The 14,398-nt window shown below is 39.0% G+C and overlaps 1 protein-coding gene across 5 annotated transcripts in view; it reads right to left on the bottom strand.

Annotated features, from left to right (window-relative positions):
* Npas3 (neuronal PAS domain protein 3) overlaps positions 1-14,398 on the bottom strand; it is an 829,848-nt gene that overhangs the window by 723,217 nt on the left and 92,233 nt on the right. For 2 of the 5 annotated variants that reach the window (XM_085830373.1, XM_085830374.1), the window contains exon 2: positions 1,232-1,321. The exons of the other annotated variants lie outside the window; for them this stretch is intronic. In XM_085830373.1, the coding sequence (XP_085686499.1) occupies positions 1,232-1,321 (90 nt within the window). The remainder of the gene's footprint in view (positions 1-1,231; positions 1,322-14,398) is intronic. 5 annotated transcript variants of the gene reach the window in all.

Raw genomic sequence — 14,398 nt, 5'->3', positions numbered from 1 at the left:
AGATGAACAATGGTAAATATGCAGTCATGAAGCCATTATCAAACACACTTATAAGGCACTAAGGCAGGGAACAGTCTCAGCTGCTTCTGGGATCTACTCCATGGCAGTTCCAAGTCTTCACCAGCCTTTCCCACCTCTCTTAAAAATGGACACCTTGAAATGAATCTCTCTTGAAATAACTCTCTCTTGAAATGTCAGCTAAGGAATGGGTGATGGCAGAGCCCACCAGCTTACTATCAGAACAGGATTTTAGGGAGGGAACACTTTATTCTTTCCAAAAATAACATTCTACTGTAAAAAAAATAAAATAAAAAGTATAAAGACAAAAGCACAGTATATTTGCAAAACATACGCAGAAGAACTGACGCCTTCTGGGGAATCGTGTTAACAATGCAGTTTCTATAGGGAAATTTGATGTTAATCTCTCTTCGACAACGATTCCATAATTGTTTTGGAAAGCATATATTTTTATTCTTTTCCAGAAGACTCTGAATGGACCATTTCGGAGGGGAACAAAACTCAACTTCCTTCTGAGCAAAAGCAACACAAATCAAAGTCTGCTGTATTAAAACACCACTCCCTCCCCAGAGCAGCAGGCTCACTTCAGCAACAGCAACCATCCCTCATCAGCCAGCTTGTAGATGCTGGTAAGTAATGGACAGAGCAAAAGGCAGCAAAGACAGAGGACTCAACTTCAATTTAACTGTCCTGTAAGGTACATAGTAATTAGCTGCAAAGCTCTGAAATCTTAGCTAGCATGTTAAGTCTGCTACATGACAGTATAATTTGACTTCTTAAAGGATTATGCAAATTACAACTCATCATTCCATTACAGGATTGAAAAAAAGTGACAGCTAATTTATACATAACACACCTTTCAAATCCCTAAGATGCGTAGCACCTGTGCGATGTATTTTGCTGAGATTTTCTTGCACATAAGTACTTGTTTATTGCAATATAAAGAAGCTTACCTAAGAGCTTTAATACAGTTATTTAAAAAAAAAACTTTTAGACCACAATTTCAAAATAATAGACTCCTCCCACCCTTGATTTAAGAGGTAAAATTTTTGGTTTTGTTGTTTTGGTTTTGTTCCATTTGATTTGCCTTTTCCCCCCAGTATAAATTTGATAAAAAAAAAAAAGTTTAACACAAATATACTATTTGAATAGCTGGCAACCACAAGCACTGATGCACGAGCCAGAAGGCAGACTCACAAAGATTTCAACATACTTCTGGTAGGTAGATTCACAGTAGATTCCGTCATATCTGTAGATTTTCCTACATTCTGATTGGTTGGGCAGAGGATGCTGGGCAGTTATTCTGTAGAGGCATCAAAAACAGATAGACATGACTAGAGAGCGGGATGCAGGATAACAAGTGTGCTGAAATGTAATAATTTTGCTCTTTACCCCTAGGCTCTACTCACAACTGTAATGTGCACATACACTGTAGCTACTCACGGCTGTACTGTACACAAACACTATCACATAAGAGCTCCCACTCTAGAGAGCCCCAGTCAGGCAAAAGCAAGTGTTTTGATTCTTCGTGGGAACAACCTTACTTTTAATCTCAAAGTCATAAAAGTAGAAGAGAATCAGGACAAGGGTCTAAAGCTAAACTCACTCTACAGTCCCCATGATTATTTTCTAAAGGAAATGTTAAAAACAAATATCATTAGTGTTTTTGTTACAGGACTGTCATTAATCCAATCATGCGTTACAAGAGGAGGCAACTGTAAATTAGCTATAAAACCAAAGTTGGGTTAATATGTTTTCAGCCTTATTCAATTTATGTGGAGTTTGTACACTCCTGGTTTCTAAAGGGATGTAATACAGCTTACAGAACTGAACCCAATTAGGGATAAAAACACAAGCAAGGCCATCGGGAGCGAGGGTTAGATGTTAACAGGCACCTGAGATGAGCTGATTACGGCGGATCCAGGTTTCTTGGCAGTTAAGGCAAAAAGGGGGGTAAAGCTTACACAGTTTTTCTTTGTATCACTTAAGCATATAAATTCATCTGAGACTCCCCGCATTATAGAGACATAAAATGCTGAGAGGCATTTTCTGACCATTTCCTTCTATTGAAAATCTCTTCATTCAGGGGGAAAAGTACAAAAGGCACCTATCTTGCTCTGTTATAGTGTAAAGTCGTGAAATTTAATCAATACAAAATATCAGTAAGAGTACCAAGCAGTTTGCTCTAATAGCGCTAACAGAACGTAACATAATATCTAATCTTCTAGCATATAACATATTTGCATTTATATATGCATATAAAGTTATATATTTTGCATATGCATACACACACAGTACTCCCCTTCAGTAGTAATTAAATCATGTAGTGCATCCTATTTTATAAAAACTCAGATGAGTCTTTTCTAATTTCTGTGTGCTTCTAATGTCATTAAGTTTACTTAATATTTCATAAAGTCCAATATACCTGGGGACAGCACTTTATAACAAGTTAAGTTCTATTTTCGAGCTGTATTTATATGCTTCCCTCAGATATTATTTAACATGTTCTCCGTGTTATAATCAGCCTGGCCCCAAATCTCTTATTAAATTTAGTCGGCCAACAGTTCTATTTATAATTAATCATTTGCCCCTTGTTTAAAGTGATTTTTAAACCCCATTTGATTATTGCACTCAACTTCTAGCATAAATGCACTCATTAACTATCACCGGAATTCCAAAGGTTTTCATTAACGTGTGTGGTATTTCATTGTAAAGCGGATCTGGGAAGGCAGGAAACATGAACAGCTTGAAATGAAGAGAGAGCTGGTTTGAAAGATGCAATTACAAGGTCGACCTGACAAATTTGTTTTAGCCATTAAGTCCACAAAAACAAATTCTGAGGAGAGTTTTTAAGCAATGACATTAGATGATATAAATTTAGGAATTTTTTTAAATGTATTTGATGAGATCGCACTGAAGTACTCTGCATTTCTCTTCAGTGTCTTTGTGCTTTAAAGTTGATTTCTTGTAGTTTGCTCTAAGCTAAAGACCTAAAAAGCATTAGCCTAGGAACAGATCTAAGCTGACTCTCAGCCATTCCGTAACCATCTCACATGGCTATTGGGTAACGACAGAAAGACAAAGTAAATAAAATGGACCGTCCCCTTCACCAGCCCCCTTTAATGACAGCCAAGGTTATAATGAAGTTTTGATTTGCCTGCTGCACTCCATTGAGAAAACTATCTGGTGTAAAAAAATAAATAAATAACAGACAAAACCCTCTCCAGGAGACAAAGCCCCCAACCACCATTTACTTAGCACTTGGTGTTTCTCCTTTCTTGCTACAATAGATTATTAACCAAAGGCTTTTTGACTTCATTTTCCTCACCTGATTTTTGTTTTTAAAGGTTAAACACTACCAGTAAAAAGTTCAAGTACACCTTTCAATCGTGAAACTCTTAGGAAGCACAGGGTCTGCCTGTCAGACAGTCCGGTCCTCCCCTTCCCGTCAGTCCTGTCTGGATGGGCTCATCATCCAGCCCAGGCTAGGACTTAAGTGCATTTACATACATGGGAAACGTGTAAGCTATGACTAATTTTAACTCACGGGGCAGAATTTAAATAATTAGTTACAAGAAGTCAAACTAAGGGAAAAAGGAGGAAAGAGATGGTTGGAGGCAGAGTAGTAAATTGTTCCATTTTTGCAGGTAATCTAAATGCAAACTAGAAGCAACTTATCATGAGAATGGATTTTCCACCATCTGGTCAAATAACAGGGGATTTGTCTAGTGGCGGGCAAAGAATGGAATGATGTGGGAAAGATTAGCGGGCAAGTCCTACAGTTAGCTAAAATGTATTTTGTGCAAACAAGAACAGATGACGCCTTAACAATTACACCTGTCAAAAACTCCAGAAAGCAATCCATCTCTGAACAGCCCAGTTGAAAACAGGCTAGTTCATAACAAAATGAATTTTTTTTTAAACAATTGCCAGCCATAACAGTTTGATGCATGACAAGCTTCGGAAGCCACATCTCACGTTCAACTGAAACCTTAACTAACTGGACCCTGGCTTCCAGTGATAAGTAAGATATTAGACCCTCTAGAAATGTTGAAGCCATATAAATGGCAGGCATGAAAGCCACAAAAGCAAGGAAATTTGAAATTAGCAACAAAAAATCAGAAACAAGGAACTGCCGTGGACATATCCTTTGGGGGCCCCGTACCCCCACTGTCCTGGCACTGCTGCTGTCCTGGTACCATGGACTCTTTCCAGGGACAAGTGTTCCTCTACTGTGGGAGTATTAGACCTAGAGTTGAAGACCAGTGAGCTCATCGTGATAAGGTTCAGCAGACATTCCAAGGGATTTTATTTGCTGACCTTCATAAATGCTGCAGTCCTCTGGAGTTTATAGGAGTGTGCTTGTTTGTTTGTTTGTTTTTCCCTTGTTATTTTAAGTTGATAGTCTGAACTTCTGTAGTAGCCCAGCCTACATCATTCCATATTAATCTTCACACTTGGGCAGTTCTATCATATTCCCCAGAGATCCCATTATAATACATACAGCTCAGACCCAGATTGGTAATGCATTTGGGTGGTGACAGGGGTTCTTGTTTAATGTGTATCAAGCCATATAATCTATCACAGATCTAAAGACTGTCTGTGTTTTTAAATACATCTAGAAATCCTTAGAATTTACTACTATCTTTTTTCTTTGAATATAACAGTGACTCTTGGGCACTCTCCTGGAGGAGATTTTTCTCAACAGATATGTGAACTATAGAGGTTATGAAGACTACATGAGAACTTCATTGAAAAACTATCTATGGCTTCCTTTTTATTTGTTCTATTAAGTTACTATTCTAATAGCTATGCTGTTCATAATGTTAAGAGTTTAACTCCAAGTGTTTGAAAAAAGCGAGTCTTTTTCTCATGGGGATTTGCTTCCTTTGATTACTCTATGCCCTGCAAACAAAAGAGACTAGTACTTCATGCCAGCACTGGGAGGCTACATCAGTCATGCTAAACAAAATTCACCCATTAAGTTCTGATGGCACCATCCATAGCCTTATGTGTAATGAAACAGGCATGGTGTTTCTCTGAGACATATGCGAACACACTGATATACTACACCAGGCAATGTGGTTAGGAGTTTGGTTAATATGAGAGGCACAGCTTCCCACGTAAAAATGGGAATAATAGAAAGTATCTGCTCTATAACATGCCTAGGGAAGTTAAAAGAAATATTTGTGGAAATCTCTTAGCTCTAAACTTTCACATGTCAATATCATCATAAATGTTACCTTGTAATAACTTTAATTCCCCTCTTAAATGCCAAAGTTACTGGAGGGTCATATACTTTGATAAACTCCAGGTATAAACTGAGAAACTTTTATTCCAGGTGAGTATTCTAATATTATCTTTTAAGACTTCCTGTGATGCTTTATGCTTCTTGCAGATAATTTGTTTATAAAGCTTCATGATAATTCATTACATCTAAGTTCAAGTAAATTAATATAACTTTTATCAAAATGACCTATTTACTTGATGAGCTTTTTGTCCTGAATAGTAATGTGCCAAGGAACAGAGGTTGGAGCAGCGATGCTACACCAAGCCCAGAAACCAGAGCAAAGAGGAACCAGATCCCGTTTGGTAAGACGGACCCAAGACTATCCAGTTTCAGACATTTGAAATGCTAACTTGCAAAAGAGGCTCATCCAGTACGAGCCAACAGAGAGGACTAAAGTTTTAAAGACATAAAGAGGCATATTTCAAAGGGGGTGAGGGAAGAAAGCCAAATGTCCACTTTTAGACAGGAATGAAAGGTGGGCACAGGACAGACCAGATTGCTATTGTCACTGGCACGCTGGGCTAGTCCCAACACCCAGTGAGTACGTGTTGAAAGAGAGTTTTCAAGCACCAAAGTTGGAAAGGGAGACTCTACTTGGAAAGGGGGACTCTACTTGGAAAGGGGGACTCTACTGGGAAGGGGACTCTACTGGGAAGGAGGACTCTATTGGAAATGAGACTTTGATCAGGGCTGGAGAATGTTTCCAATCAGCCCTTTCCACCAAGTGGTACCAGACAGATCTTCAGCACTACAGGAACTACTTCTGCCTTTCCTACTAACTCCTGGTTGCTAAAGTTTTACAGGATAATAAATTGAAGGCAAAACAAACAAAAGACTCTAACAGGGTAACTACAAAACATCTGAAATACTATATCCTCCTGTTAGCCAAACAAAGAGGAAGACATGAGACAAGGCTCACTCTATATCTATCTCCCTCCCCCTGCCCTACCCTCCTCCCTCCCTCCCTCCTTTCCTCCCTCCCTCTTTTCCTCCCTCCCTCCTTCTCTCCCTCCCTCCCTCTATCTCTCTCCCTCTCTCTCCCTGTCTCCTCCTTGCACTTCTTGTCTGCCTGACCTTTGAGGCTTCCCATCTTTGCCTATTTCCTGGGAGTCATGACCAGATAAAGTTTAGGATCCAAAGCTTTAAGATTAAGCAGATATCTATGCAACCATGAGTTTCACCAAATGTGACATTGAAAGCAGGACAGTACTTTTCTGAATGTACTATGACAATCGTAAACACTTTGTGTGTATTGTAATAATGTAAGCCTGCATCAGAGTATCTGGCATGAAACAAAGGGATAATAATCAGAATAACTACTAATTCACTTACTTAACAAACTTGGCTGCTGTCACTGGCAATCGCTGTATAGGCACATCAACCATGCTAGCTAAACACTGTATATGTCTGTTCACATGAGCCTGATACGTGGAAGCTGAAATTATATCTTCAGTGAAACTAAGATTTGACTATTTGCAGAAGGGTCAAGCCAGCTTTGGCTGGGTTTTATAAGTTCAAAAATAAAATAGAACAAAGACAACAGTGCACTGATAGAAACTGAAGTTGTATATTCGATGGATCCGCGTACCACCTTCCTTCATCAGGATGCTGTGTGCCTCTTAAATAATGAAAGCAATGGTGCTGTTGATGCAATTTCTATCTACCAGTGTTAGAACCTTATACCGTAAGACTTGACAATCGTCAGAGGTTCTCAGTGGGGAATGCCATTCTGCATCCTAGAGATCAGTTCTGAAGTATACTGACTGACCACACCCAGGTCAGAACCATAATAAGGCACAGAAAACAAAAAAGCAAAAGACATTGCAAACTGAAGTCCAGCATAGCTTGAGCTGCAATCCCACTAATGGTGGTAAAAGCTGGGTAGGGAGCAGCGGGCAAACATAGTTTTCCCAAAGCCAGGGCAGCTCAGAGGGGTGCACCAACTGTAGGAATCCTGTTACAAAGACTATTCCCAGAGGAGCAGCCTGAGGTCAAGCAAATGGAGTGAGAAGAGAAGTCTACAATGGGTAGCTCCTACCATTCATCCTTCCGGACTGTGTTATAGTGAACACATCTCTACTTATTCCACAAGTCTATTTCCAGGAGTCAGAGCACAACACAAAAATGATTGTGTGTGAATATATTAGGTCACCAAGAGAAGTGGATGACAATTTTGTGGATATTTGGTGGCCTTGAACATTGTCTGTACGACAGGAATGCATTTTCATGAAAATGCTAACTCTAAAATGAGTAAATTAGAACACTTATTCCACATAACTGTTGAGTAGGCAACTCTGGCTTCTAGATGATTCTTTTCTAGGAACGTATGTCTATATTTCTCCTTCAAATAAGAGCTAACATGGGAAGTGTTATTCCCAAAGCAAATTCTACTGAAAGGTCAATTCTACATGCAATCCTAAATAAACATTCCTAAATTCTTCGGATGGCATAGACTTTGTCTTTCATTAATGCATCACATTCTATACAGTGGTACCCAGGTGGACAGCTTTGAAAGCAGTAAAGGCATCTCACACAACCTACACTTTCACTAAAGAAACCAAGACTAAGACAATCAAGAGAGAAAACAGACTGCACCCAGCATACAACTAGACACAGACTGATGTCCTATATACTTGAGTACACTATATATACATGTAAATTTCAGGGCCTAGGAAGCCTCAGCTCTTGTATTAGGAGGGCCCCTAACCAATGTCTTTATTGAATCTGTTTAAATCGTTTGGGAATTGAATATTGACATGTTTCTATCAGTGTTTTCCTTTATGAGAACAATCATGTGTCCAAGGCTCATTAGAAGTAAGTGTAAATCATTAAACAGCTTGGAATACTTAAACGAAGACTTGCTCAATCCCTAGCCTCTGATATTACCTAGTTTTTGTTTACCAGCTGATTCCTTTCTAACACTTGCCCTGAATAGGAAAGGATATTAGCATGTATCGGGGAGTAACATTTAGAAATGGAAGTCAAATTTTGATTTCTGTTTTGATGATAAACTAATTTCATCATTATTGATTTTTTTTTTTGAGACAGGGTTTCTCTGTATAGCCTGGCTGTCCTGGAACTCACTTTGTAGACCAGGCTGGCCTCGAACTCAGAACCCGAGTGCTAGGATTAAAGGTGTGCGCCACCACGTCCGGCATAGGCAGTGAAGTTGATTACTAAAACTATTAATGTATCAATGGAAAAATAAGTGGCATATGAGTGATTTCATAGGGTAGCCACTAAACCCTTCTTCAGGCCAATTTTAACCCTTGGCTTTGAATTTCACCTGTCTATTAATGGCTTCCAGGTCTCAATCTTCAGCTCTTGTCTTAACCCAGTCCCCAATTCTGTATGTTCATCCATCTCTACTTAGAACCTCTACCTGATCTTTTGAACACTGAACCCTTCAATTTCCTGAATGAGTAGCTAGCTCTTCTATCCACAAAGCCCTTTTGTACTGTGCTCTACATACCTGTTAAGGAAAATCTTCTTTATACATGTTCTGTTTGCAGACTACATGAGTCGCCATGCCCAATCACCAGAGCCTCCTCTTCCTAGCTATCCTGGTTGGGATTCACTGTCTGACTCCATCAGTCACACTGCATCCAGCTTTTTAAAAGGCAGCATGATGACATCCTGCAACGGTCTGATCGGCAGTGTCTCCTAAGGGCCTGTCAGAAAAACTTTAAGCCACAGGACCAACTTTGAGGTTTTCTTCACTGGGGCCTGGCTGAAGGGGTCAGTGAGAATCTTGCCTGTTTCTCACTCTGTTTTGTGTTCCGGCTTGCCCCTTGACTTACATCCTGTTATCATGCAGAATCTTACTACTGACTGAAAAGCAACAGGGCATGGCCAAGAACATCCCAAACTGCCCCCACATAAGCTTTCCCTCTGAACAAGTTTTCTAAAGCTCACCCTAGAAGCCAGAAGCTTACACTTGACCAACACAGACCACAACCCTGTGACTCTCTACTGAACCACAGAACCACAGAACCAAAGTGTGGCATTCAAAGCCTGTCTTGTTCTGGCTCATGCCCACCTGCCCAACTTTCACACCTTTTAGCCAGCCCTTTTATTTCCATTCAACTTTTCCATGGTTGACTTGCATGGGACTCTCAAAACTGACCTAGTTCGTGACTCTGAGTTCAGCATCAGCACGGAGAACACATGCTTCATAGGCTACAAAAATCCTCTAGCATAGCTTCATTCCTTGTCTGCTGCTAAAGTGTGAAGTATAAGGAAGGACATGCTTTGCAGTTTGGACTTTTGATTCTAAAAGCTGTTGTAGATGTAACAAGGACAGTGAATATGTTCAGAGATGGAGATCTATGCTGCTGTCCTTGTGGCCCACTCCATTTCAACTCAGCCCAGGTTTCCTCCTTAGCTCAAAGGCTCTAGATATAAATGCATCTTCCATCAGTCATGGTCCTCAACCTTCCTAATGCTGCAACCCTTTAATATAGTTCTTCATGTTGTGATGACCCCGGACCATAAAATAATTGTTACTTCATAACTGTAATTTTGCTGCTGCTATGAATTATGAGGTAAATATCTATGCATTCTGATGGCCTTAAATTTTAAGGTGTGGCCTTGGATGTTCTTTAATGGTAGGGCACTTGCTTAGCATCTGAGAGGCCCTAAGGTTTGACCTCTAGTAATTAAAACATTCTGAAGTCTGAGTTGTGACCTGTGAAGCCTATGAGGTGACCCCTACGAGAAGGTCACCTGACCCCCCAAAGGGTCGGGATCCACAGGTTGAGAACTGGTGCATTTGGCAATTACCCACTTTCTGCATAGCCTTAAGCCTACCACAAGCTACTTGGGATGGAAAAAAAATAATCAACTCAAAGAAATGACCATAGACTCCTGTCTACAACATTCTTGCCCAAATGAACTATATTAGTAACTCTCATTGACAATAAAAAAAAAATTGAAGCCCTAAGACTAGATTGTATAAGGTTCATCTATTCAAGAGGTGAGTAAATCTGAGATAAAGGCATGCATGCCGTCATTAGCCAGGGGCTGCTTTGCTGCTTTGTTAACTAACATGCTAAAGAAGCACTTAGTGTTCAGGCTTTGGATCTCTTGCTAGATAGATTGTAATTAAAACAATATTGTGATTTGGATCAAAAATAAATTGAGAAATGGAAATTCTTCCGACCTGATTATGATAAAGAAAAATACTTGGCTGGTCACAACTCAGACTTTAGAATGTTTTAATTACTGGACGTCAAAACTTAGGGCCTCCCAGATGGCCACGCCTTAAAATTTAAGATATAGAATAGGATTAAGATATACTAGAATTTAACAAATAAAATGTCATAAATATATATATATATATATATATATATATATATGGGTAAAAAGTAACTTCTGAAACTTTCATTTTACTCCTGGATAACACATGGTATCCTTGGCATCTGCCTTTGGTAGCCATAGTAACAGAGCAACACAGCTTCCTTTGCAGCTAGGCACATCCATGTGACTATGTTCTTGTGAATATAGGAAGAGCAGGAATGAGCGCATGTTCTTCATGGGCCTAGAAATCTAGGCAATGGCTGTGTGCTCTGCCATAGCTTTCCTTTCCCAGGAGTTGTTCAGAAGTAACCAAAATAGCAGCTTTCATTGATAGACAAGAAAAATGGTAACGACAGAGCCTCCTTCAGCTGGGGCTGTTGAATAATGTTAAATGATAGACTTCAGCGTTCTCTTGGTTACTACATTTTCCTTACTAAAACCCCTTGGATTTCACCTGATAACACCCTACCCAACTTTTCTGCTCCTGCTTACACTGCAAAGGTTAGTCCTTCCGAAGTCTGATGCCTCTGCTCTATCTCTCCTCGTCTACGCCAACAGCATCCTCCACACCTAGCTCTCTTGCAAAGCTCCTCAGAGTCCAATGGAATGGTGTGCCCTACAAGTTCTTAAGGCAGAAATTCTTCCCATGCTGCACCATGCACCTGTTTGTAGCTTAGCAAGTTCTAAATGAATGCGTCAGATTGAAGAATACCCACACTTCCCCAAATTGGCCACAAGTAAATAAGATTTGTTATTACAAATATCCATCGGTTCACTCTCAACAGTAATTATGCTATGCTATTTATATATAGGAGAAATCCCTAGGTGTTCCAAGAATTGGGATCTTCTCTCCCTCAGAAATATGAACAAAAAATTATGGTTATTATGGTGTAAATACACAAGGGTAATGAAGACTGAAATCATAACTACAATTAAATGGCAAAATAAAATGACAGAAAATAGTCTTTAAAAGTCACTTTAAATTATCAATAATTGTTATTTAATGTTAATCAATGTATTGTTAAAATTAATATGATTATTAATGGTGAGAGGTTATGGTGGTTTTGGTCTCCATTTTTTTTCAGTTTTTTTTTAAATCCCCCCTCCCCCAAATAATTTTGCACATTACCTCTGTTAAATTTCTGGCATGGATGTGACACTGGATTTCATCATCTATGGAAAAATACTGTATTAAAGTCAAATTAGAAATATGCCATATGGGAAGGTATGTGAAAGAAAGATAGTTAAGACAGTATGCAGGAGATCAGAGCAGTCTTTTATGTGTGACTTTTTTTTTTTTTTTAATCTGAAAATCTTGTATCTTAGGACAGATACTTGCAGGTCTTAAAAACTTTTCACCCATCACTTTTATGTAGTATAACACATATTTTCTTTTCATTTGAACTGTTGTGAGATTATTAACGTGAGCGGAGACTTTTGAAACAGCAAGTGTGTAATGCGCATGCGCTGGATTCTTTGCCTCTCTCCACTAAGAGTTAACAGTCTGTCACAGCGCTCTCTAGGCTCAGGACGACAAGTAAACAGCTAAAAGCACAAGCGGCCTTGACACATGTATTCTATTCATTATAACAATTACATTTACAGAGTTAGACAAATGCTCGGGAGACCCTGCTTCCTCAAGTTTGATTTGGGCCGAAGCCAAAACATTTCAGCTTTGGTACTCAGGAGTATTATTTAGAAGATAAATTGCCTGATATCAGATTTTGGAAAAGGTAGAATTACCATCAAGTCTTGTTATACAACAATTCATTGGAGGCAACATACCCTGTATTATTCAGTTTTGCTTATCATAAAAAAGGATTACTACTAAGGAGAATTTAATTGGAATAAAATATCACTGAATTATAGTTTAGTGTAGCATTACAATAATAAACAGACCACCTCCTTCTCCATGAAAAAAAAAAGTTTTATCTTGAGATTTTACTCCACAGATGCTGAAAAATATATTTAGAAATATGTTCTTATCATAAATCTTTTAACACCAAAGTTGACTGTACCAACTCGCAGGAGAGCGTCAGGGTTGATCCCCTACTTCTTTTGAATAACAAAAATGGTTTCAGCTTTCAGGGTAGCAATTTCGCAAAGATATATTTGAGGGGAGGAGATTACATTCAACTAAAAGTCCATTATGAAGCAGCAACCACAGCCAGGTAATATAAAGTCCTTTGCTTGGGTATATTTGAGATCTGTACATATTTTCAGTTTCTTCCAAGGTCTTGATACAGAAAGATTTATTAGCACCGTCTTCTTTAAGGGAAAAAATGACCCAGTAGAAAAAGTTTGTAGATTTATGTATTGAGAATCCACACATCTATGCTAACCTCTCTCAAAATGTGAATAAAAGGCTTTCCTTAACTTGGTTAAGCTGAATTGCCATCAAATTATAACTAAGATTTAATCTTTTTTTTTTTCAAAAATTCAATAGAGAGCAGACTTTCAAACTGAGACCTTAAAACTGAAATGTTAAAAGCGTGATCACAGATAATGTGAATGCCAACCTTAAGCTGACTCACAGCGGCTGAATGAAGTAGGTGGGTGCCATTAAACAGGACTGGGACAGGAACAGGAGCCATACTGACCGTTTGGGCAGAGCGTGTGTTCTGACAGTGTTCTGTGTTAACTTGGATAGGTCTATGGACAATTATTCTCCTATACTGACCTGCAGTTGGGATAGACGGATGGGTTCTTCTCATGGTACATCATTATCCTCCTCATTGTGAGCACATCTATTCACCTACTCATGCTTCCACACAGAGGACTCCACACCCAAAGTGCAAGTGTCCATTTGTTCGCTTCCTTGCCACATCTGGTATCTAACAATTGTGTTTACACAAACTATCAGAACATCCCCCCAAGTGCAAGGAAGAAGACCTGGTGTGTCAAGACTGTCCTGAATGGAGGGATAACGGTGACTCCTGTAGTCGACAGATTCCCCAAACCCCAGCACACAAATGTTTACACCTGTGACACACTGACACACAATCCTGCATGCTCTGCCCTTGGTATATTGCTGCACATGTGTTAGAAATTTTCACTAACTTTTTAAAATTCATTTTTAATGTGCCCAAAAGAAGGAAGTGCAACATATTTGGGAAACGAATATGATGAGCATTTAACTTTCTTTTTTGCATTTGTTTTTATGTTATTCGTGTATATTTATTGTACAAAGTGACAGACTGTGTGATGTTTGTACTCAAGAATGCCATGTACCTTGATCATACTTACTCCTCCTCGTTATCCTTAACTGTTCTTCCTCCCTGCCTTGCTAGTCTTTCTATCCACCAAATCTCCATTCTATTTTCATATGTGTGTATCTGTCACTGAATGTATATGTAAAACCTAGTCTTCACATATGAGAGAAAACATAATATTGTCTTTCTGAGAAATTTTATTAAATAAGATATTGCCCATCTTGACCATATCCCAGCTAATAACATAATTTTGTTTTTATGGCTAAATATTACACACACACACACACCAATACACACACACACACACAAAATTTCCCATGAAGGTTCTATTCTTGTTCTCCATACCGTGAGGAAGGGTGGTTTTCAATTGTCGAACTTTCAATTTTCTAATTCAAGCATTGCATGATATGTTCACTCTATGTTGTGAAGAAATCAAATCAACATCACCTTCCAAATCACAGGGTCTCAAGAGCTGACTTCATAGTCTTCATTCATGGCTGTCTTCTGAAGTGTATCCGTTCATGCCTTGTAAACACTGTTTTTTAATGGAACTGAGCTGACACCAACCTGTAGTAACCTA

This window comes from Mus caroli, unplaced genomic scaffold (genome assembly GCF_978045245.1).
Source record: "Mus caroli unplaced genomic scaffold, Mus_caroli_1 scaffold_14, whole genome shotgun sequence".
In the NCBI taxonomy this organism is placed as follows: domain Eukaryota; kingdom Metazoa; phylum Chordata; class Mammalia; order Rodentia; family Muridae; genus Mus; species Mus caroli.
Note: the sequence above shows the minus strand (reverse complement) of the source record. Positions and strands in the feature narration are given on the sequence as shown.